Here is a 23,225-nt window from a genome sequence, read left to right as displayed (position 1 = left end):
ATTTATGCTTAATGCCATATCCTATCTTCCTTTTAAAAAAGATCCTGTCTTTGCCAACCAGAGATAGTGGGTGATGAAAACACAAGGGGGAGAAGAACAGATATTCACACAAGCGCAATCTTCCATTGTGGGAAAAAACCCTACTGGACAAACCATAGCGTCTAGATTTAACGGTCATACTCCCTTGGCGTTTACAGAAATGTTTGTCTGCCAATATTTGGGTCTGCTAGGCTGAAAACGAGGCACTTCAGTCCCATTTTCAGGTCCAGACATCAGAACCTTACCAGCTGTTAGGGGACCACCAACCACCAGCACCATATTTACATGTCTCCTTCACAAAAGCACGTGATAACAACACAAACCAGTTGTAGTCTGTCTGATTTCCACGGGAGTCGGATAGTTTTGATCAAATTTGCTTCTCTTTCTTCTCAAGATATTAGTCAATTATTGATTTGGCATTAATTAAATACTGATTTAAGTCCACAATAATCCTTTCCTTATCAAGCTCAGAGCTGGGAAGACCTTACAGTCTACACTTACATACTTTCTTTTACAACCAGAAGCTCCTGAAGGCACTTACTATCAAATTGCAAAACCTAAGTCATGTTTTGGACACAACTTGTCTCTGAATCTCAAATGATATTGCAAATGCTTGTAAGTCTCAGAATGGCAAGGCAGCAAAACTGGTACAAGTATGTATGTTTGAGTAGATGATGCATGAATTTTAAAAAATGAATTGATTGTAATCAATTTTATTTAGTTATTTTTTAACCACCTCCTTGACTTAATTTTTAACCTACTTGTTATCCTAATTTTATAAAATCAGCTATTTTGTAAAGCTAAAGGCATATGAAAAATAGAATTCTGTATTGAACCCCCATGTACTCATTACCTAACTTCAGGAGGAAGCCATGTTCCGCTATCTTGTTTCAGCTATCTCTTCACATGCACGGTTTTGTTTGTTTGCTAGAATATTTCAAGGCAAACCTCTGGCATCTGTCAATACTCTTTATTTCATTCTCAAGAGGTCTTGATGTGGTCAAAGAAAAATCAGTCAATATATCTCTGCTTTCATATTTCGATAAAATGTGTGAAAACAAATACAAACGGTAAAAGGAAAATTTCAGAGTAACTATCTTAAGACTTTAAAAATTGAGTTTTTTACTTCAATTTAGATAATACAAAAAACAAAGCTACATGTATGTAGCATGCATACTGTATTTCAAAAAGAGACAAAAGAAAAACCATATTAGATTCTTAAGGACTCAGTTTGCAATACTAAGAATATATGCGCTTTATGATTTTTTGGATAAAGATAGCATGTTTTTTCATGTTTAGAAATATGGATTATATTTTATGATAAATTACGAGTGAATTGAATATAATATAACATGCGGTGTGTGAGCACAGAAAATGAAGCAGATCACCTGGTGCACGTTAATTGTGCAGACAGACAGTCCCCTCCAAGTGCCACAAAAAAGCCAGGTTGATGAATTTCAAGAATATGAGGCCTCTTCAAAACTTACCCAAATTTTTATTAGGCATCATTGAGCTAAAATTAAACACGAGACTAGTGAAAAAAAACTTTTAAAAGTTCCCAGCTTGACACCCTTAGGTGCCAAGTTTCAGCCTCAAGAAGGTGCCGCTACTAAGTCATAAACCATGGAAAATGGAGGCTGTGAAAAATGACTGGGTCTCCCTGACCTGGAGGATTTGGCTGGCGTCATAAAATACAGAGTGACAGATTAAGCAGTTTACCAACGCCGTAAAAATCTCAGGAATAAATTCACTGTAATCAAAAATCCTATATTGTAAGTAGGCAGCCCCAGCCCTGAAACCACAAACATTTCCTGACAAGCCTGTGTCCATGGACAAGAGCTTATACTCTCCCTAAAACACCGGCATGATTATGTTCATACACTTTTACAATTTACGTGTCCTAAGAAAAATACTCAGCTCTGGCTGATGGTGCGGGAGAATTTATTTTCACTAGAAAGGGAATGACCCATAACTCACGAATGGCAGCGCTTAAAGTGAGTTATGGAGGGTACTCTCCTGTGTGAGGAAATGGATTGCATTATCCTGCTGCCCAATTGTTTGTTTGATTATTAGCACACCAGGTTATTAAGTATGCGCGGCTTTGCCTTTTTCCTTTTGTAAAATAAGTGTGGATAAAGGGAATGTCAGCTAGAAGCATGGGGTGCCTCACTGGAGCTCTGAGAGGTGGCCAGAGAGAGTAAAAATAGAACCCTTCTTAAATGATTAAAAGCCAGAGTCTTAAATGTAATTTAAACACAGTATTCAAATTAATTAGCTCCAGAGTGCCCAGTGCTGATATTCTGCAAAAGCATTAAAAATCACTCCTTTCCTAAATTAAAAATTTGCCTTCTTTGAAGTTACATTGGAATTCAAGATATACCTACATGACGATTAAAGAATTGGTGTTTCTAACATACAGATTTTATTGTATTATTCTGATAATGCTGCTATTTATTTTAAAGTAAATATAACTAGTTACTACTTATAGTGATAAGGAAATGCGATGTAAAGTGATGTTTGATGATAATAAATACTGTTATTGTTTGTTACTTTGTTACTGTGAATTACAGAACAAAACATGTAGATCTCTTTGTACCTTCCAACGTTACAGTCTACAAAGAAACTAGATTTCCGTCAAGATTAGGATTCTGGTTATTGAGCAAAAATATTTTATTTGAAAATTCAACTGGTTCTGTCCTTCTCTGGGTTGGAAGGGGAGGAAGAATTACAACTGTGCTTCTAAGATCTCCTTCCAGAAGGAATTTTCTACCTCAAAAATCAAGGACTTCCCTGCAAACGGCAGACAGAGGACAGCACATTATCCTCAAGCTAGTGAACAGGACGGATTTTTCTTCCTAAACGTCCCTTCTGCTCTCTAGTTTGAATTATCAGTAAAATGGCTCGGCTTATCTCTGAAAATAACCTTGTTGACAACCCAAATATGGACTTAAATGCGCTACCTCCACATTTAAGATTTAAGAAGCCCCCAGTAAATGTCAGGAGGTGTCAATGTGTTTGCTGCGATACTTGGTTATTATTAGTGTTTAACTGCAATTCCCAACCAGCACCAGGCCGCCAGCACCACCATAAATTTTAATGTGATCATGTGCTCGTCTCTTTTCATATCCAGTGAATTCTACAAGATCATAATATTCTATATGAACCCTAGCTGAACCTTAGTGCGATAGGAAGAAAGAACAAGATTTCTAGCAATGATAGTTGTTCATCATTTTATAGTTTTTTGAAAAACTGGACACTGACCAGCATGGGTCCCTGAATAATATCACCCTAAGCTGAATCCACTCATTCAGTGAATCTTTATTGAGCCCTACAGGATACTGGGCGCGGCCCAAAGTGCTAATGAGTACATTTATGGGATAGTGAAGAATACTGACTCTTAAGGAAACCTGTTTTTCCATATCAGAAATCTGTCAGATTAAATCTGACTAAATCTGTCAGAGCTCATACATCATTTATAAAACCGAAAAACGCCTCTGCAACCTTGGCATCACCACATGCCTTTTTATTTGACAGAATACAAACAAAAGCATGGTCGGTTCCTGTATCTGGTCTACATTGTGCATGTAAGAAATGTGCTTATCGTCTTTCATTATGTATGTGCTTGCTGGAATATTTATTCTACAAGCTTCTATAAATAAAGAGAATTCGTATAATTATTATTGATCTATCTGCAGGTTTTTGTTCCCTGTTTTAACCACAAATAGTAACTGGCACTGCAGACTGCATTTATCCGAGGAATTAAAAATATTTGGTAAATTTTAACTACCTAAATATCTCTTTAGAAGCAAAGAATAAGATTGAAGCTTTCATTTTAATATTTGGAATTTCAGGCCAGAGGCTTTTAATAATTTAATAAGTCATTAACAGGATTCCCAGTGAACTAAATTTCCACTGTTTATACATCAAATTGCCTATCCTACAATGCAGTTTGTTCTTTTTCTTTTTAATTTCTAAAGGAACAAAACCTCTTTGTTACCTAAACATGAGGTGGAATACTTTTGCAAAACATGATTATGAATGAATGAATTCATTCATTCATGAATGAATGAATAACTTTATATTCTGTGTCTGAAATTATTTTAGGGTGAAAGGTTGGGAAACCGGTTCTTATACGTATAATTTGCTTGCTCTGTTGTACATCGTGTCATACTTTGCTCATCAATGACACACAAATGTGCATCCTCCCATTCCCAGAGACAATGGGCTTGGAGAAATACACACCCACAGATGTTAGACACATGGAGAGTGCCGTACTATTCACACTAATAGCCTCTGCGGGCAAGGAGGCAGCCCTAATACAGGTCCGTCTTGATAGGAGGGGCTCTTTTCAGACACACTGGCTTTGTTGGTGTCTCTTTTAAGAAAAGAGTGTGGCGTGTGTGTCTCAGTATTTCTTGTCTTAGAAGAAAAGAAGCATTTTCAGGGAATGTTGGTAAGGTTCCCCCCCCCCCCACCCCCTCCTACTTTCCAGGCAACTGGCTGGGAAACTTTGCCTTGGAGTGCCATCTAGAGGAAAATTTCGTGCACATGCGCCACGCTTTCTTGGCTTTGTGACTCAGGCTGAATGAATGAATCCAGGGGTTAATGTATGATGATTTTTTACTTTCATTTTTTGGTTCTAACTCAACACATGCAAATGGAATATGAGATAACTAGAATGGAAATAAAATCACTGATGAGAACAAAACAGTGAAAGACCCTAACAGTCTTCAGGAGTACCTGAAGCATTAGTGCCCACTCATGGAGAAAAGTAGGTTATCATTTTGCCACTTTGCCTACTGAGGTCGTATTCCAGAAGTTAGAATTGATGAGGGAGTTAAGTTCACTTTTTCTTCCCTGATCAAGTAATATTTGTTATTTCTATAATTATTTTCTCAGTGAAAAAATTCTGATTAACCAGGCTGCCCATGGTCAAGTTGGAGAGGAGACTGCTTGTGTTAGGGACAAACAAAAGTTGACATTTTCAACCTCCTGAAACCCTTAGTCAAGTTCAGCAACATTTAATGAGCAGAAAATAATATCTTTTCCAGATGTGGCTATTCTATTCAATGTGAGGGAGAAAAAAATAACATTCACCAATGTATTTTTCCCAAAGTCATGTTTTTATTTTGCAACCTCTGCCCACCCTACCCCCCAGCCCCACCCCCAACCAGGAGAACTTTAAGAGTGAATTCTTCCCTTTTTGAGCTAGTATTAATACAAAAACAAAACCCAGACTTTCTCAAACAGTGATACTCTTCAAGGTTGCTGAGCGGACTTGCAAAAACAACTATACCCTTGAAATATTTTGGCAGTAAGAGTACCTCCATTGTGGTTGACATAGTTTGAGAGTTCTGCTGTCTTCAATTTCTCGAAAAGGTTCAAGATTGTCCATATTGTGGAAACATTTACCAAAGAAAAGTGGGTATGGATTCCATTTTCTCCTAAGTGTCCACCTGACCCCGAAGCTCTTGCCAGCTTCCCCCATCCCAATTATTTTAAGGCTTGTCGTAAAATCTATTTCTGCTTTTGACATCTCTAACCCTTTGTTGAACAAGGTTCCCGCTTACTTATTTTGGGAATTCACCACAGATCCATATGTTTTCCAAAATAACAGGTTAATAATTTCTTTATTAAATGTCCTCTGTGAGCCATGTACATAAACTCTGCATACAGAAAGTTATTCCTTGTCTACTGAGGTCTGATATGGAAAAGCAAGACGAAAGCGTTTTTTTGGGGTTTTTTTTCATGTAATTTTGGCACTTGAGCAATTAAGGCTCACAGCTCAAAGCATCTTCCTTCCTCACTTGGCTGCTTTCATGGTGTATGTTACAGTGAGATGGGGCCAGTCCAGTTTTTCCAGGTTATTCTCCTTGCTCCTTAAGCAGTTGAGGACCCAAAAAACAAGTCCTTGAGTATAACAATGAAGACATTTTGGTCTCATCTTCTTATGCTACATTTGCATTTGAGTTCAAGTCAATCCAACACAAATTTGTTGAAAACCTACCAAGTACATGATTGAGTATAGGGTGCTGGTGATGATCTCAACAGATAGATAAATTAAGATTATTGCAGGAACAACAAATTATCTCTTTAGCCTCAAGCTGCTTACTTTATAGGAGAATGAGAGATCTTTAACTTAAAATACACAGCAGAAAGAAAGATGTGTTGTACTAGGCACAGTGCAGAGAAGTAAGTAATTACTGATGATTGCTGATGATTACTGAAATTACTGATGATTAATGGAAAGCAAAGACTTCATGGGAAAACTGGCATTAGATCAATGCCTTTTAAAGAATGAGTAAAATTTTGGTAGGCAGAGAAGGGGGCAGAACATTTCATGAGGAAGGAACAGAAGTCTTCCTTCATGTGGACCAAAGGAAAATGTCATTTGGAGTTCCTTCTTTTGGGTTTAAATTTTAATCTGGGTGCAAAGATGTAAGGTATTTGGATTTATGTTATGAGAATCCAAAACAGGTCTTCTCTTTTTTTTGTGTGTGGTAAATATGTTTACACACACACATATGGGCACATATATATGTATATGTCACCAGGAGGCCAAAGAAACCAATATATTTAAGCCAGAAACCATTTTACTTGATGATAGCTTAACAGTGTAAGTGCAAATAAAACCAAAACAAGCTTTATTTTTTGCCAGCAAATGGAGGTGAATAGAGGATTTTGTTTCAGTCTTTGCCACAAACATTTCCTTTTAGATTAAATTCCAAGGCTTACGTCTGGCCAGCTGCCCTGGCTGTCTCCATTAAAACAGACTGGCCACATTAACTGAGTTACGGCATCTGGAGCAAAGGTTTGAAGCCTAGTGTACCCCTAAACCCTGAGAGCATTCACTCCTACTCCTTCCTTCCCGGGGTCTCCCTGGACCTTCTCTCAGATAAGCATCTCTCAGGATTCCCGTGTCCCTGGGGGTAATGTTCACACACCCCTTCTTTGGCTTTCTACCAGCCTAGAAAGTCTTATCCAGTGGATCTCTTTGTTTAGTCATTCATCCCCATATCCTCTGCAAAAAGATTGCTTTGAAAATCCAAGCATTTCTTTTGTTAAAAAAAAACAGTTTCCCAAGATAAAACATTAAAAAGAGACTAAAGCAATCATTCCAAGACTACACCTGCTTCAAGGTGTCAGTGATTTTACAGCCTTAAAGCTCAGAGATCATTGTGAAATATAGACACCCATCACCAGGGTAGGTAAGTTCCAACATAAAATAAGTCACAGGGCAATTTGTCACAGAAACGGGAACGTGAAGGGGAAGCCTGTATGTAGGTCCTCACAAATGACAGATGACCTTCCATTGTCACCGAACACACTTACAGTTAACATCGCGAACATCAGCTGGCACACGTTGAAGGCATGTCTCCAGTTGTGGTACAGAACCATCCGATAATTTTTCCTTACTGTCAGAAGCCACCTACACAGTGTCTGAAATGGGAAGGGAAAGGTTATGTCAGGAAGTTGTATGTATCTCCGGTGGACCATTACCAAAATGATGCCTTCTGTCTGAGTAACCCTCAACCGTCGAAGTCCTTCCACAAACATCTCACACGATTCTCACGGTAATCCCACCAGGTGTGCAGGGAAAGTATTAACTTCCCCAATTTATATTTGGGAAACCTGAGGCTCAAAGTGGCTACCATGTTGTTCCAGGTGCACTCCTGGGATCGCCCATGACAGAACATCTTACCTCATAATCGATTTTAAATTTCTGTACCATCCCCAGCTCCATGAACATCCGAAGAGCAGCCGTGATCATGGCGTCAACGTCGAGAGAAAAGTCATCAAAGTGTATGTCGTTGATGGCAAGTTCTGACACCAAAGGGATGCTGGCTGCCTACAAAAGCAGAAGACATAAGTCAAGCCAAGTTCACCAGCTTTCCCAAACCCTTCATCTTGCTCTCCTCTCCTGCTTATCAGACGTGCCACATAAATCAGACCTGACCTGCACTTACACTCTGATACAGCTAAAGTTTGAGCTGGAAATGTCTTTTGTTTCTGAACTGCTAATGCCCCAAGCAAATGAAGGGGGTAGGGGAGAGGGAAGCTAATCTGAAGAAAAAATATACACACTGGATCTAGTCTGCAGAATTTAGAATACAAAGCAGTCTAGTTTACTGAAACTGCAGTCATACAGTATATTCTGATGCATATTACAGACCACTAAACACAAGAAACATCTGGGCAGCCAGCAGCTGTGAATTTTAATTGCCACTATTCAGGAGAAGGACATGGGAATACACCACTTTGCCTTGTTTCTTGCATCCTTATATCCTGTAGCTGTGTACTTGCTCTTTGTTACACACATGTTCTGTATATTCAGAAAGATGGAAAAGATCAGACAGCACATTTCTAGTGCAAAATGTGTTTCTTAATAGGATAGAGATGTTTGGAGCATATGTTTCATTGAAGGAATAAATTTGCAATATAGTTTAGTGTCATTCTATAAAAACATCACAACGTAATTATAATACTCGTCGTACATATTCAGTGTTTTCAAAACACTCATGTTAAGCAGCTGTCAGTCAGTTGCCCTACACAAACTTAAAGGGCATAAAAAGTCTTTGGGAATAATTATTTTTGCTGGTTTCATTGGGCCACTCTTGGTAAGGGAATCATTTCTATGTTTTCAGATTATCAGGGACCATTCGGTATTCATATTCCTAGTCTATTCACTGGGTGTAAACTACCCAAAGAGTAATTTATGCCCTGGGACCACTTTGGCCGAGCAATGAAATCCAACTCTGCTCACTCTAAGCTTCCCAGAGCCCTGGTCTGGGAAGATCCCACATGCCGCGGAGCAACTGGGCCCGTGAGCCACAACTACTGAGCCTGCATGTCTGGAGCCTGTGCTCCGCAACAAGAGAGGCTGCGATAGTGAGAGGCCCGTGCATCGTGATGAAGAGTGGCCCCCGCTTGCCGCAACTAGAGAAAGCCATCGCACGGAAACGAAGACCCAACACAGCCAAAAATTTTTTAACTAATTAAAAAAAAAAAAATCTTCCAACAAACAAAAGCCCGGGACCAGATGGCTTCACAGGTGAATTCTATCAAACATTTAGAGAAGAGCTAACACCTTTCCTTCTCAAACTCCTCCAAAATGTAGCAGAGGGAGGAACACTCCCAAACTCGTTCTATGAGGCCACCATCGCCCTGATCCCAAAACCAGACAAAGATGTCACAAAAGAAGAAAACTACAGGCCAATATCACTGATGAACATAGATGCAAAAATCCTCAACAAAATACTAGCAAACAGAATCCAACAGCCCATTAAAAGGATCATATACCATTATCCCAGGAATGCAAGGATTCTTCAATATATGCAAATTAATCAATGTGATAAACCATATTAACAAACTGAAGAATAAAAACCATATGATCATTTCAATAGGTGCAGAAAAAGCTTCCCACAAAATTCAGCACCCATTTATGATAAAAACCCTCCAGAAAGTAGGCATAGAGAGAACTTACCTCAACATAATACAGGCCATATATGACAAACCCACAGCCAACATCGTTCTCAATGGTGAAAAACTGAAACCATTTCCACTAAGATCAGGAACAAGACAAGGTTGCCTATTCTCACCACTATTATTCAACATAGTCTTGGAAGTTTTAGCCACAGCAATTAAAGAAGAAAAAGAAATTAAAGGAATCCAAATCAGAAGAGAAGAAGTAAAACTGTCACTGTTTGCAGATGACATGATACTATACATAGAGAATCCTAAAGATGCTACCAGAAAACTTCTAGAGCTAATCAATGAATTTGGTAAAGTAGCAGGATACAAATTTAATGCACAGAAATCTCTTGCATTCCTATACACTAATGATAAAAAATCTGAAAGAGAAATTAAGGAAACACTCCCATTTACCACTGCAACAAAAAGAATAAAATACCTAGGAATAAACCTACCTAAGGAGACAAAAGACCTGTATGCAGAAAACTATAAGACACTGATAAAAGAAATTAAAGATGATACAAACAGATGGAGAGATATACCATGTTCTTGGATTGGAAGAATCAACATTGTGAAAATGACTATACTACCCCAAGCAATCTACAGATTCATGCAATCCCTATCAAACTACCAGTGGCCTTTTTCACAGAACTAGAACAAAAAATTTCACAATTTGTATGGAAACACAAAAGACCCTGATTAACCAAAGCAACCTTGAGAAAGAAAAACGGAATCAGGCTCCCTGCCTTCAGACTATACTAAAAAGCTACAGTAACCAGGACAGTATGGTGCTGACACAAAAACAGAAATATAGATCAATGGAACAGGAGAGAAAGCCCAGAGATAAACCCGCACACATATGGTCACCTTATCTTTGTTAAATGAGGCAAGAATATACAATGGAGAAAAGACAGCCTCTTCAATAGTGGTGCTGAGAAAACTGGACAGCTACATGGAAAAGAATGAAATTCGAACACTCCCTAACACCATACACAAAAATAAACTCAAAATGGATTAAAGACCTAAATGTAAGGCCAGAGACTATAAAACTCTTAGAGGAAAACATAGGCAGAACACTCTATGACATAAATCACAGCAAGATCCTTTTTGATCCACCCCCTAGAGAAATGGAAATTAAAAGAAAAATAAACAAATGGGACCTAATGAAACTTAAAATCTTTTGCACAGCAAAGGAAACCATAAACAAAACGAAAAGACAACCCTCAGAATGGGAGAAAATATTTGCAAACGAAGCATCTGACAAAGGATTAATCTCCAAAATATACGAGCAACTCATGCAGCCCAATATCAAAGAAACAAACTACCCAATCCGAAAATGGGCAGAAGATCTAAATAGACATTTCTTCAAAGAAGATATACAGTTTGCCAACAAACACATGAAAGGATGCTCAACATCACCAATCATTAGAGAAATGCAAATCAAAACTACAATGAGGTATCACCTCACACCAGTCAGAATGGCCATCATCAAAAAATCTACAAACAATAAATGCTGGAGAGGGTGTGGACAAAAGGGAACCCTCTTGCAGTGTTGGTAGGAATGTAAATTGATACAGTCACTATGGAGAACAGTATTGAATTTCCTTAAAAAACTAAAAATAGAACTACCATATGACTCAACAGTCCCACTACTGGGCATATACCCTGAGAAAACCATAATTTATAAAGAGTCATGTACCACAATGTTCATTGCATCTCTATTTACAATAGCCAGGACATGGAAGCAACCTAAGTGTCCATCGACAGATGAATGGATAAAGAAGATGTGGCACATATATACAGTGGAATATTGCTCAGCCATAAAAAGAAACGAAATTGAGTTATTTGTAGTGAGGTGGATGGACCTAGAGACTGTCATACAGAGTGAAGTAAGTCAGAAAGAGAAAAACAAATACCATATACTAACACATATATATGGAATCTAAAAAAAAAAAAGGTTCTGAAGAACCTAGGGGCAGGACAGGAATAAGGACACAAATGTAGAGAATGGACTTGAGGACACGGGGAGGGGGAAGAGTAAGCTGGGACAAAGTGAGAGAGTGGCATGGACACATATACACTACCAAACGTAAAATAGATAGCTAGTGGGAAGCAGCCACATAGCACAGGGAGATCAGCTCGGTGCTTTGTGTCCACCTAGAGGGGTGGGATCGGGAGGGTGGGAGGGAGACACAAGAGGGAGGGGATATGGGGATATATGTATACGTGTAGCTCGTTCACTTTGTTATACAGCAGAAACTAACACACCATTGTAAAGCAGTTATACTCCAATAAAGATGTTAAAAAAAAATAAGAAGGAATGGATGAATGGGAATGAGCTTGTACAGAAAATGGGACTTGAATTTCAATTGGCAGAGTAAGGAAGAAGTCAAACCCTGTGGGTGGAGGGGTAGAATAATCTGCAACCATAGAGGGAGAGATGAGAAAAAGGATAATAAATTGCCCATCCTGATGCATCCATGGAAGACTAGAAGATGATAACACTGGATGGGCAATGTAGAACCAGTTTATGAAGAGCCTTGGATACCAAGCTAAGGAATTTTACTTCCTTCAGCAAGCCACAATGAGTCCTGAAAGGCATTTAAAGAGGGAGTGACATGGTAAAAATGGTATCGGCTGAATTAAAGGGATAAAGTCTAAGTTTTAACGTAAAAACATATACTATGTTCATTATTTATTTTAATATGAGATAGAATAAGGCCTTATAATTCTTTTAAAAAATATTTCTTCACAGTTCTTAGACATTTATATTCACTCTTAGGTTCTAAGTTTTACTGCTTCTATATATAAATCTAGCCCATGAACTGCAGAGGTTGACTATGGCATTGTTGTATGCCTGGCCCCAAGAACACGAGGAGGACTCAGATCTTCACATCACTGCCACACACACCACCAGGTGGCTTCCCAGCCTTTTGCAGCTTCTGTGTTGTGCATAGATTGAGTGAGCTGGTGGAGCCTGGGAATGTGCTGGGCCAGCATATTCTTGGTCAACTGACGGTGCACTACTGAAGCTTTATTGCTCCCTCTTTTTGGAATTCTGTATCTTTCCCATGTTTCACATGTCGTGGATAAATCTGTGAGCCACCTAAGTATCCCAGCTTTCCCTGTTCGGAAGTTGGTGTAGGTAAGCAAACTTGTACTGAGATTCAAAAGGACCTGTGTCCTCCTTTCTTGAGGAAGAATAGAAATTAGTTGAAATTTCACCCTTCACCACTGGGCAGGGGCCTGTGTGCTATCTAAACAACTACTTGTAGTACTACTGGTCCCTCTAAAGCCTGAGTGCGTGTGTGTTTTAAGCATATCTCAGCTGTGTCCCAACTATACAAGAGAAACCTTCACAGAATCCCATCCAGACAGAAGGATCCCTCATCTCCCTGCTCTCCACCCCACCGTATCACCTGCTTGCTGCTTCCCTTATTTTACTAAGTTATCTTGTCCAGCCAAGGGTGATATTAGAGTCCCATCAATGCTCTGCTGGTGAGTCTGAGCTAAGGTTTGCCTGAAGTCTGCCTCTGCTCCCTCAGAGGACAAGTTATTTTTTGCAGAATAGTCTTGGGAGTATTGAGCTGATTCTGTGTTCACAGTAATCAAAACAAAGCTAACAACTGGAGCTTATTCCAAAATCAGTTGCAAGTTTAGAGACTTCCCCAAATGGATTCAAATAAGTACAGACCAAAACATTGTCCCTTCAAATGGATTCAGGCTGCCCATCATAAAAAATGGATCAACAGGCTAGTCATCTGGGAATCACAAACACTGCTCACGGTGCACCCAAGTTAGCTGCATAATGCGGGCATGGGAAACCCTTCGACTTGGCAGCAGTCTGCTTTTAGAGGCAATATAGTGCTTAGGCACCAGGGTCTAGAACCAGACTCCTCAGGTTCAAATCCACCTCTGCCAATCACAACAATGCAAATTTGAACAAATTGTCTCTCATCTGTTTCAGTTGGCTCATCTATAACATGGGATTAGAAATATTCCTTACCTCTTAGGGTCCCTGTGGAAATCAAATGAGTTAATATACATAAAGTGCTAGAAGAGTGTCTGGCATGTATGTAGTAAGTGCTAAAACAGTGCTGGCAAAACACAACTTCACAGTCCCTTCCACATCACCTCAGCGCAGTGTCCTGTCTTCATTATTCCATTCATCCCAGAATCCTTTGGTCCAGAGGGCTTAGTGGGTGAGTGGATTGGCTTGGCAACACAGTTCTCCTTTGAATTTCTAGGGCTGGACCACCGCCCACTTTGTTGTTTCTTCCCATTTTCTGAGCATCACAAAATGTAATACTCTTGTGTCAAGGGATCCAGGATAGTATTTTAACATTTTATAGCCTCTTTGTAAAGCTACCTTTTCAGTTTTAGAGGAGACAGTTTTATGACTCCCTTTGATAACCACTTAACTATTAAGATCCAAACAAAGAAGAGGAATGGTCAAAGGGTATCAGGTACCCCCAGACAGCTAGAGTCCCACTTCTTGAACATTATTCAAATTAGCTCCAGGACTCATAATTCTGTGTTTTCATTTATTGTTACAATGAAGTAAATGGTTCTTTTATCCAAATGTTATTTCCTGGCTATTAATTCAGTAGTTATTTCAGATTGTAGCACTCCTCTTTGATTTAGGGATATGGTACCTTATAAATATTTAAAAGTTGAAGACTGACACTTGGAGAAATTGACTTTGATTTGTTTTGTTAATAACCTAAGGCTAGAGTAGTTATAGTTTTGGAAGATGTGGCCCCATTCTCTACCTATCAGAAGAGATGGGGTGCACATGGCTCTATAACAAGGAAATTTGGGGATGCTCTTCTCAAATCTTTTGCAGACTAGACCTCCATGTGCACCTCCAGAGGACACACACTACTCTTTATTCTTCATAGATTTCTCCAGAAACTGCTCTTGAACCCAGGAATGTAGATGAAAACTATCCATACTTCTCAAAATAGCTGAAAATGGTCATTCCTGAAAGGCTTGGGACCTTCTCTGCACCTACAAGTGTCAGCAAGGGTTTACGACAGGGCTCAGGATGATCTATAGACTGGTATTATTTAACTGTGGATCACTCAACCTAGTAGGGGAAAAAAGACAAGGTCAATAAGGATGGGTCTTGGTGAACCAGAGGTCATCTTACATTTTTCAACCTAATGTTCTTATTTCCTTTCCATTAACATTTCATAATGAAAAAACGCCTATATTCTTTAATTTTTAAGATAATTAAGCGAATTTAGTGCCTTTGAAGGGTAGAGGATTTATAATGGCATCAGGGAATATGCTATTAATAATCCACGAGACAGGGGCACCTGGAGAGCAGCAATGCAGTCTCCATTGCCATTTCTGCTCTTTGGCAACAAGCTGTAAGAGGGTTGCCAAAGCAGGACCAGACTCCTCTCCTGAAACCAGAAAGACTTGTGTCTTCTGGGACAAGGCTTCTACCCTCTTGGGAAGTGGTTTTCCAGTTGTATTTGAGTTTGAATTTGAACAAATTACAACAAGCACAGAACATTCTAAGTACATGGCATTCTCTGTATGCAAAGCCCTGAAACATGTGATGGAAGTAGAGAGTCATTCTGGAGCTTCCCTAAGGGAAAGAAGCATGCCATCTGCCTCTGAGATTTTTACAGCCTAATAAGCGAGGTCAGGATGACACAAGTGAACACATGGGGACACAGAACAAGAGAAAGAGGTCTACGTGGTTGCAGCCAGGCCATGCACACAGAAACAAAGGGGCTAAATCCAAAGGCTGGATTACCTCTGAGTTCTCCAAGCTGATCATTTAAGGCACCATTTAATAAAGATAATTTCAGTGATTTCTAGATAAAGATGGCAGAGTAAACACACTCATTTTCTTTTATTCCTTCCTTAAGCCCCACTAAAACAACAATAAAGGGACTTTTTTAAAGACATAAATTCTCAAAGATAAAGAAATTGGGAAGGGATTTAACCATGACAAAATTTTGAAAGCTAGAAAACAGATGTATGAATATTAATTCAGCAAACCCAAGAAAACCAAAATAAGCTAAGTGGGAAAAGCTGAGAGGTAAACAGATTTATGCCACAGACCCCTCTCCCCCAAATACTCAGGAATTGGCTAATTAAGTACCTTTGGAAATAGGGATGAAGGTAGGGCTATAAACAAGAAAATGGAGAATCTAAGAAGCAGTTAGATCTCCGGGTCCTTCGTCCCACATGTCCACTCCATAAAGACTGGAGGCTTATCCTCTGAAGCGGGTATAATAGCAGGTCTTTGGGATAGGGGGACAGCAGTGCAGAGCTTGAGGATAGGAATACAGGCTGGAAACAAGGGGACTGAATGACTTGATATACCAATGCTGAGCTCCTCCAATCCCCATCCCTGTAACACCCAGAAGATTCTTCTCCGGGGAATCTGAGTAGCTAAAGAGCAAAGGCCCGAAGATACAGACATTCGGTAGCTTCCCCAAGGAAACAGGTCAGTCAGATCCCTCTTCAGAGAAGCCCCCAGAAGCTCTAATAGAAGCTTTCAGAGCCCCATTTTTAAATGGGGGCTGAAAACCAAAGATCACCACACAGCTAGGGAAAACTTCTAATACCTCTAAAGCAGTCAAATATATTACAATGATTAAGGAAGGATAAGCTGATTGAGAAAGAGGCTAAACCATCAACGAGTGGATTAAGAATGTATTTACCATTGTGGTGAATACACATAATGGAACAATATTCAGCCTTAAAAAAGAAGGAAATACTGTCATATGGTACAACATGGATGAACCCTGAAGACATTATGCTAAGTGAAATAAGCCAATCACAAAAGGACAAGTACTGCATGATTCCACTTACATGAGGTATCTGAAGAAGTCAAATTCATAGAGACAGAAATGAGAATGGTGGTTGCCAGGAGGGAGGGGGAAATGGGAAGTTGTTGTTCATTGGGTAAACGGTTTCATTCACACAAGGTGAAAATGTTCTAGACATCTGTTGTACAACAATGTAAATATAGTTAACAATACTTAAAAATTAAGAGGATAAATTTATGCTATGTGTTTTCTAACCACAATAAAAAAGAGAGAGACTAAAACAAAATGAAGGGAGTGAAGTAAACTCTGAAGGGAGAAGAAAACGTTAAGTAGAATTATTAACATCCTCAGAATGGCAAGAGAAGACATTGAATCCATGAAACAAAATTAAGGTGCTATTAAAAAATTTTTAAAAACCCAGACAAAAAAAGAAGAGTTCTTAGAAATGAAAACTCTGATATCAAAATATCAAGAATAAGGAGAGAGAATATTTCCTAGAAAGTAGAGAAAAAAGAAAAGAAATGAAATATAGGAGGAAACAGAGAAAAGAAAAAACCAGTACAAAGGTCAAATAAAGGAAATTCCAGAAAAGGAAAGAAGGGAAGAAATCATCAAAGAGTGCATTTTTCAATTTTTCCTAGAATTAAAGGACATGATTTTCCAGATTAAAGGGCACACCAGGTACCTAGGATTATGATTAAAAATAAACTCACACCTAGGCACATTTTCATGATATTTCAGAACTCTGGAAGCAAAAAGAAGATCCTGCGAAAACAGAGAGGGAGAAGGAGTCATTTTCAAAGGTAATGGATTCACAATAGCTTCTGACTTGTCAAAAGTAACATCTAAAGCTAATAGAGAATGCCTTAAAAATTCTAATGGCATGATTTCCAACCTAGAAATTGATATCTAGATAAACTATCAATCAAATGTGACAATAATATGAAGACATTTCAGACATGCAAGCTCTCATAAATTTACCCAGCACACACACCTTTTCTTGGGAAGCTATTGGAAGACATGTCTCACCAAAATAAGGAGAGAGCCAGAAAAGAGAAAGATGTGGGATACAGAAATAAAAGAGAGATGAAGACATCCCCAAAATTATGGTGAAGAAACATCCAGGATGAAAGCTATATACCAGGTTGAGAAGACTGCCAGTCCAGATTGCAGTTCAGAAAGTTCCAACAGAGACTTCTTCATAAAACTGATGGAATACCCAAAGTATCTGAATATTTTCACATGAGATTTAGACAATTGGTGGAGAGTTTCGAGGTTGAATTAGTGATAAGGATGGAGAAAACTAAGCGCACATTAAGGAAGACAGTTATTAACTCTGAGAATACAAAATGCTGTCAAGGAAAGGAAAAGTAATCCTACTAAATTGCATGACTTAGCTATGAATATCTTTTACAGAGTCATTATAGTATAAACCCTGAATATTTCTCTAAACAAAGTTATTATATTATTATACTGGGGAGTGAGAAGGGATAGTGTATGAGGTAGCAGAGGTTGACAGATACAGTGTAAGACAGCTTCATCTTCATCTTCAATGGGGGGAAGTTAGTAGATAGTGCTTAAATCAGAAAATAATTTAAAAATAAAATCACAAGCACCGTACTTTGCCAAATACCCAAAAAAGTGTATCTAGATGATTTGAACGTGGTTGCCTCTAGGTAAGGGAAAATTTTGGTACTGGAAGAGCTCTGCTAGTGTGTGTGTGTGTGTGTGTGTGTGTGTGTGTGTGCACGCGCGTGTAACCTTGCAGATCTAACTTTTAAAACTATGTGCATGTATAACTTTGATTTTAAATTATTATTTTTTAATTAATTAATTTTTAAAAAATATTTATTTTTGGCTCTGTTGGGTCTTCATTTCTGTGCGAGGGCTTTCTCTAGTTGCGGCCAGCGGGGGCCACTCTTCATGGCGGTGCGCAGGCCTCTCAGTATCGCGGCCTCTCTTGTTGTGGAGCACAGGCTCCAGACGCGCAGGCTCAGTAGTTGTGGCTCACAGGCCTAGTTGCTCCGCGGCATGTGGGATCTTCCCAGACCAGGGCTCGAACCCGTGTCCCCTGCATTGGCAGGCAGATTGCCAACCACTGCGCCACCAGGGAAGCCCCTTGTTGGAAGATTTTTAATCACAGTTTCAATTTCAGTGCTTGTGATTGGTCTGTTTATACTTTCTATTTCTTCCTGGTTCAGTATCGGAAGGATGTGCTTTTCTAAGAACTTGTCCATTTCTTCCAGGTTGTCCATTTTATTGGCATATAGCTGCCTGTAGTAATCTCTCATGATCCTTTGTATTTCTGCAGTGTCAGTTGCTACTTCTCCTTTTTCATTTCTAATTCTATTGATTTGAGTCTTCTCCCTTTTTTTCTTGATGAGCCTTGCTAATGGTTTATCAATTATTTTTAACTTCTCAAAGAACCACCTTTTAGTTTTATTGATCTTTGCTATTGCTTCCTTCATTTCTTTTTCATTGACTTCTGATCTGATCTTTATAATTTCTTTCCTTCTGCTCACTTTGTTTTTTTTGTTGTTGCTGTTCTTCTTTCTCTAATTGCTTTAGGTGTAAGGTTAGGTTGTTTATTTGAGGTGTTTCTTGTTTCTTGAGGTAGGATTGTATTGCTATAAACTTCCCTCTTAGAACTGATTTTGCTGCATCACATAGGTTTTGGGTCATTGTGTTTTCATTGTCATTTGTTTCTAGGTAGTTTTTGATTTTCTCTTGGATTTCTTCAGAGATCTCTTGGTTATTTAGTAACGTATTGTTTAGCCTCCATGTGTTTGTATTTTTTACAGACTTTTTCCTGTAATTGATATCTAGTCTCATAGGGTTGTGGTCAGAAAAGATACTTGATAAGATTGCAATTTTTAAAAATTTACCAAGGCTTTATTTTTGACCCAAGATATGATCTATCCTGGAGAATGTTCCATGAGCACTTGAGAAGAAAGTGTATTCTGTTGTTTTTGGATGGAATGTTCTATAAATATCAATTAAGTTCATCTTGTTTAATGTATCATTTAAAGCTTGTGTTTGCTTATTTATTTTCATTTTGGATGATGTGTCCATTGGTGAAAGTGGGGTGTTAAAGTCTCCTACTATGATTGTGTTACTGTCGATTTCCCCTTTTATGGCTGTTAGCATTTGCCTTACGTATTGAGATGCTCTTATGTTGGGTGCATAAATATTTACAATTGTTATATCTTCTTCTTGGATTGATCCCTTGATCATTATGTAGTGTCCTTCTTTGTCTCTTGTAATAGTCTTTATTTTAAAGTCTATTTTGTCTGATATGAGAATTGCTACTTCAGCTTTCTTTTGATTTCCATTTGCATGGAATATCTTTTTGCATCCCTCCACTTTCAGTCTGTATGTGTCCCTAGGTCTGAAGTGGGTCTCTTGTAGACAGCATATGTATGGGTCTTTTTTTGGTATCCATTCAGCCAGTTTATGTCTTTTGGTTGGAGCATTTAATCCATTTACATTTAAGGTAATTATCGATATGTATGTTCCTATTACCATTTTCTTAATTGTTTTGGGTTTGGTTTTTGTAGGTCTTTTCTTTCACTTGTGTTTCCTGCCTAGAGGAGTTCCTTTAGCATTTGTTGTAAAGCTGGTTTGGTGGTGCTGAATTCTCTTAGCTTTTGCTTGTCTGTAAAGGTTTTAATTTCTCTGTCGAATCTGAATGAGATCCTTGCCGGGTAGAGTAATCTTGGTTGTAGGTTTTTCCCTTTCATCACTTTAAATATGTCCTGCCACACACTTCTGGCTTGCAGAGTTTCTGCTGAAAGACCAGCTGTTAACCTTATGGGGATTCCCTTGTATGTTATTTGTTGCTTTTCCCATGCTGCTTTTAATATTTTTTCTTTGTATTTAATTTTTGATAGTTTGATTAATATATGTCTTGGCATGTTTCTCCTTCGATTTATCCTATATGGGACTCTCTGCGCTTCCTGGACTTGACTATTTCCTTTCCCATATTAGGGAAGTTTTCAACTATAGTCTCTTCAAATATTTTCTCAGTCCCTTTCTTTTTCTCTTCTTCTTCTGGGACCCCCTATAATTCGAATGTTGGTGTGTTTAATGCTGTTCCAGAGGTCTCTGAGACTGTCCTCAATTCTTTTCATTCTTTTTTCTTTATTCTGCTCTGCGGTAGTTATTTCCACTATTTTATCTTCCAGGTCACTTATCTGTTCTTCTGCCTCAGTTATTCTACTATTGATTCCTTCTAGAGAATTTTTAGTTCACTTATTGTGTTGTTCATCACTATTTGTTTGCTCTTTAGTTCTTCTAGGTCCTTGTTAAACGTTTCTTGTATTTTCTCCATTCTATTTCCAAGATTTTGGATCATCTTTACTATCATTACTCTGAATTCTTTTTCAGGTAGACTGTCTATTTCCTCTTCATTTGTTTGGTCTGGTGGGTTTTTACCTTGCTCCTTCATCTGCTGTGTATTTCTCTGTCTTCTCATTTTGCTTAACTTACTGTGTTTGGGGTCTCCTTTAGGCAGGCTGCCGGTTCATAGTTCCCATTGTTTTTAGTGTCTGCCCTCAGTGGGTAAGGTTGGTTCAGTGGGTTGTGTAGGCTTCCTGCTGGAGGGGACTGGTGCCTGTGTTCTGGTGGATGAGGCTGGATCTTGTCTTTCTGGTGGGCAGGACTGTATCTGGTGGTGTGGTTTGGGGTGTCTGTGAACTTATTATGATTTTAGGCAGCCTCTCTGCTAATGGGTGGGGTTGTGTTTCTGTCTTGCTAGTTGTTTGGCATGGGGTGTCCAGCACTGTAGCTTGCTGGCCATTGAGTGGAGCTGGGTCTTAGCGTTGAGACGGAGATCTCTGGGAGGGCTCTCGCCGATTGATGTTACCTGGGTCCAGGAAGTCTCTGGTGTCCAGTGTCCTGAACTCGGCTCTCCCTCCTCAGAGGCTCAGGCCTGACACCTGGCCGGAGCACCAAGACCCTGTCAGCCACATAGTGTCAGTTGCCATGGTCCGGCCTCGGGGCTGCAGGGCCCAATCATTCTCTCTTGTCCTACAGTGACCTTTTCCTTCTCTGCAGTTGTATAGATCACTCTAATATTTATAATCACTCTATAATGTAGGGTTTTCAAATATACCCCTTAGAGTAGGAATTAGGTCCCTGAATCAGCTAGGTGGATTGGCTCGAATGTGTTTACGTGTGATTTGGGGAGAGGGGTCCATAGCTTTCTTCTGACTCCTCTGTAGTTTAACACGGGTTCTTAGGTGGACACAATCCCCAGATGATCACTATATACACTCATGTTTGAGAAGAACTTCACTAGAGGCTGTTTGTTCCTAGGGTCTTGGTACCTATGAATACCTAAGCTTCCCATGGAATGGCAAAGCTTCCCATTATAGGGCTAACCAGGTCAAAGGACATTTTATATATTTGTCTTTTTTAAGTGCATAAACGCAAGGAAGATTAGTAGTCAATAATCTCTATATTGAAAAAGAGAGGAAAGTTTAAAGAAATGCAAACTTCTAGGTACAACATTTCCCCTCTCTTACTAAACTTTAATTATTCTCAATTATTGCTTAATTCACTTTGGTTTTCTAGGCTTGAGTAGACCTATTACTTTGATCCCCTTAATAGGAGAATGAAACTTCTATCATCTCTTCACATGTGATTTTCAGGAATTTCACCAGAAGTTAAAAATCTTATGGCCTTTCCTTTACTTCTGCTTGAGCTATTCTGGTGAAACAATCTTATCTGTAACTGTTTCCTATTAATCTCAGAAACCGCCTTTGTTATCTTTCATGCAGCAACATAACCTTCATGAGAAAACATGTTTCTCACATATTTTTCTTGTCATGGTGAGAACCAAAAGAAAAAGAAACATCATAGTGACTACACCCTTTTGAAATAGAGAAACTTTCTCTTACGTGAACTGTCTTCTCAACCCTGGCTCTTGGATAGTTCTAATATGCTCTCATTATTTATGTTTATCAAAGAAACAGTTCTCATTAGCAGCACTGAAAATTTAAATGCTGCATTTCAACAGAAACAGGTCATTTCAAAAGAGATTTTCTTTTTTCCCAGTATATAGCATTTAAAATAAAATTAAAAACCATTCGGTACAAGTTTTTAAAAGAAAGGTATCCAGTGTTTCTTCTTTAACATATGCAGTTGATGTAATATTTGATTATATATTTCCATGTTTTCTCTAGTTTCTTTATGAAAGAAGATTATTTAAAAGAAAGATTATAAGATTAATCCACCTTGCATTATGTACATTACAATGATCTTAAAGGCAGTGTGTAAGGTAAGTAGAACCAGCTCTGAGAGATGATGATGATGTGTTGAATCTTTCATTTAAAATGGCTGTTCATCAAGCCTACGGTTCCTAAGTGAAGTGGGCATTCTGAAGTAATTTTTCTCTGAAAAAAATGTTTCTGTTATAAAAGTTTACTGCTTTCTTATTAAAGTTTACTCAACATGGTATATCAAAGTGTTGTTTTGTTGTTGCTAGTAGTAGTGGTATATACATAACCTGTTTTGTCCCAAAAAATGTTTAATGTGGATTTCAAAGATCCACGCAATAATAGAGAATAAACGAAAGTAAAAATAGGCCAGAAAGACAAATCAAAGGGAAACTAAAGAGAGGAATGTAAAACATGATCAGAAGTGAAGTTACTAGACAAAATGCATGCCGCAGCATCAATGCATTTGTAAGGATAGCCAAATTGTCTGTAGGCTTCCTAGTAACTATTACAAAGAGAATCTGATATATTAGATGATTTACAGTGTTTGTAAGATTAAAGAAAACAAGGGCAAAGGAAACCCACAGAGACACAGCTATGCTATCTCTGAGTCTACAGAGAAATATCTTTTGTGTTTTTCAGGGAAAAATTTCCCAAACCAGTGATTCCCAAAGTTGGACACCAGACCAACTACATCAATGTC

The 23,225-nt window shown here is 38.6% G+C and overlaps 1 protein-coding gene across 2 annotated transcripts in view; it reads right to left on the bottom strand.

Moving 5' to 3' along the window:
• Nucleotides 1-23,225, bottom strand: part of PDE11A (phosphodiesterase 11A) — a 464,603-nt gene that overhangs the window by 79,865 nt on the left and 361,513 nt on the right. For both annotated transcript variants that reach the window (XM_068543893.1, XM_068543892.1), the window contains exons 11-12: nt 7,742-7,888; nt 7,372-7,479 (exon numbers count right to left, since the gene is read on the bottom strand). In XM_068543893.1, coding sequence (XP_068399994.1) covers nt 7,372-7,479; nt 7,742-7,888 — 255 coding nt within the window. The remainder of the gene's footprint in view (nt 1-7,371; nt 7,480-7,741; nt 7,889-23,225) is intronic.

This window comes from Eschrichtius robustus, chromosome 5, assembly GCF_028021215.1.
Source record: "Eschrichtius robustus isolate mEscRob2 chromosome 5, mEscRob2.pri, whole genome shotgun sequence".
In the NCBI taxonomy this organism is placed as follows: domain Eukaryota; kingdom Metazoa; phylum Chordata; class Mammalia; order Artiodactyla; family Eschrichtiidae; genus Eschrichtius; species Eschrichtius robustus.
Note: the sequence above shows the minus strand (reverse complement) of the source record. Positions and strands in the feature narration are given on the sequence as shown.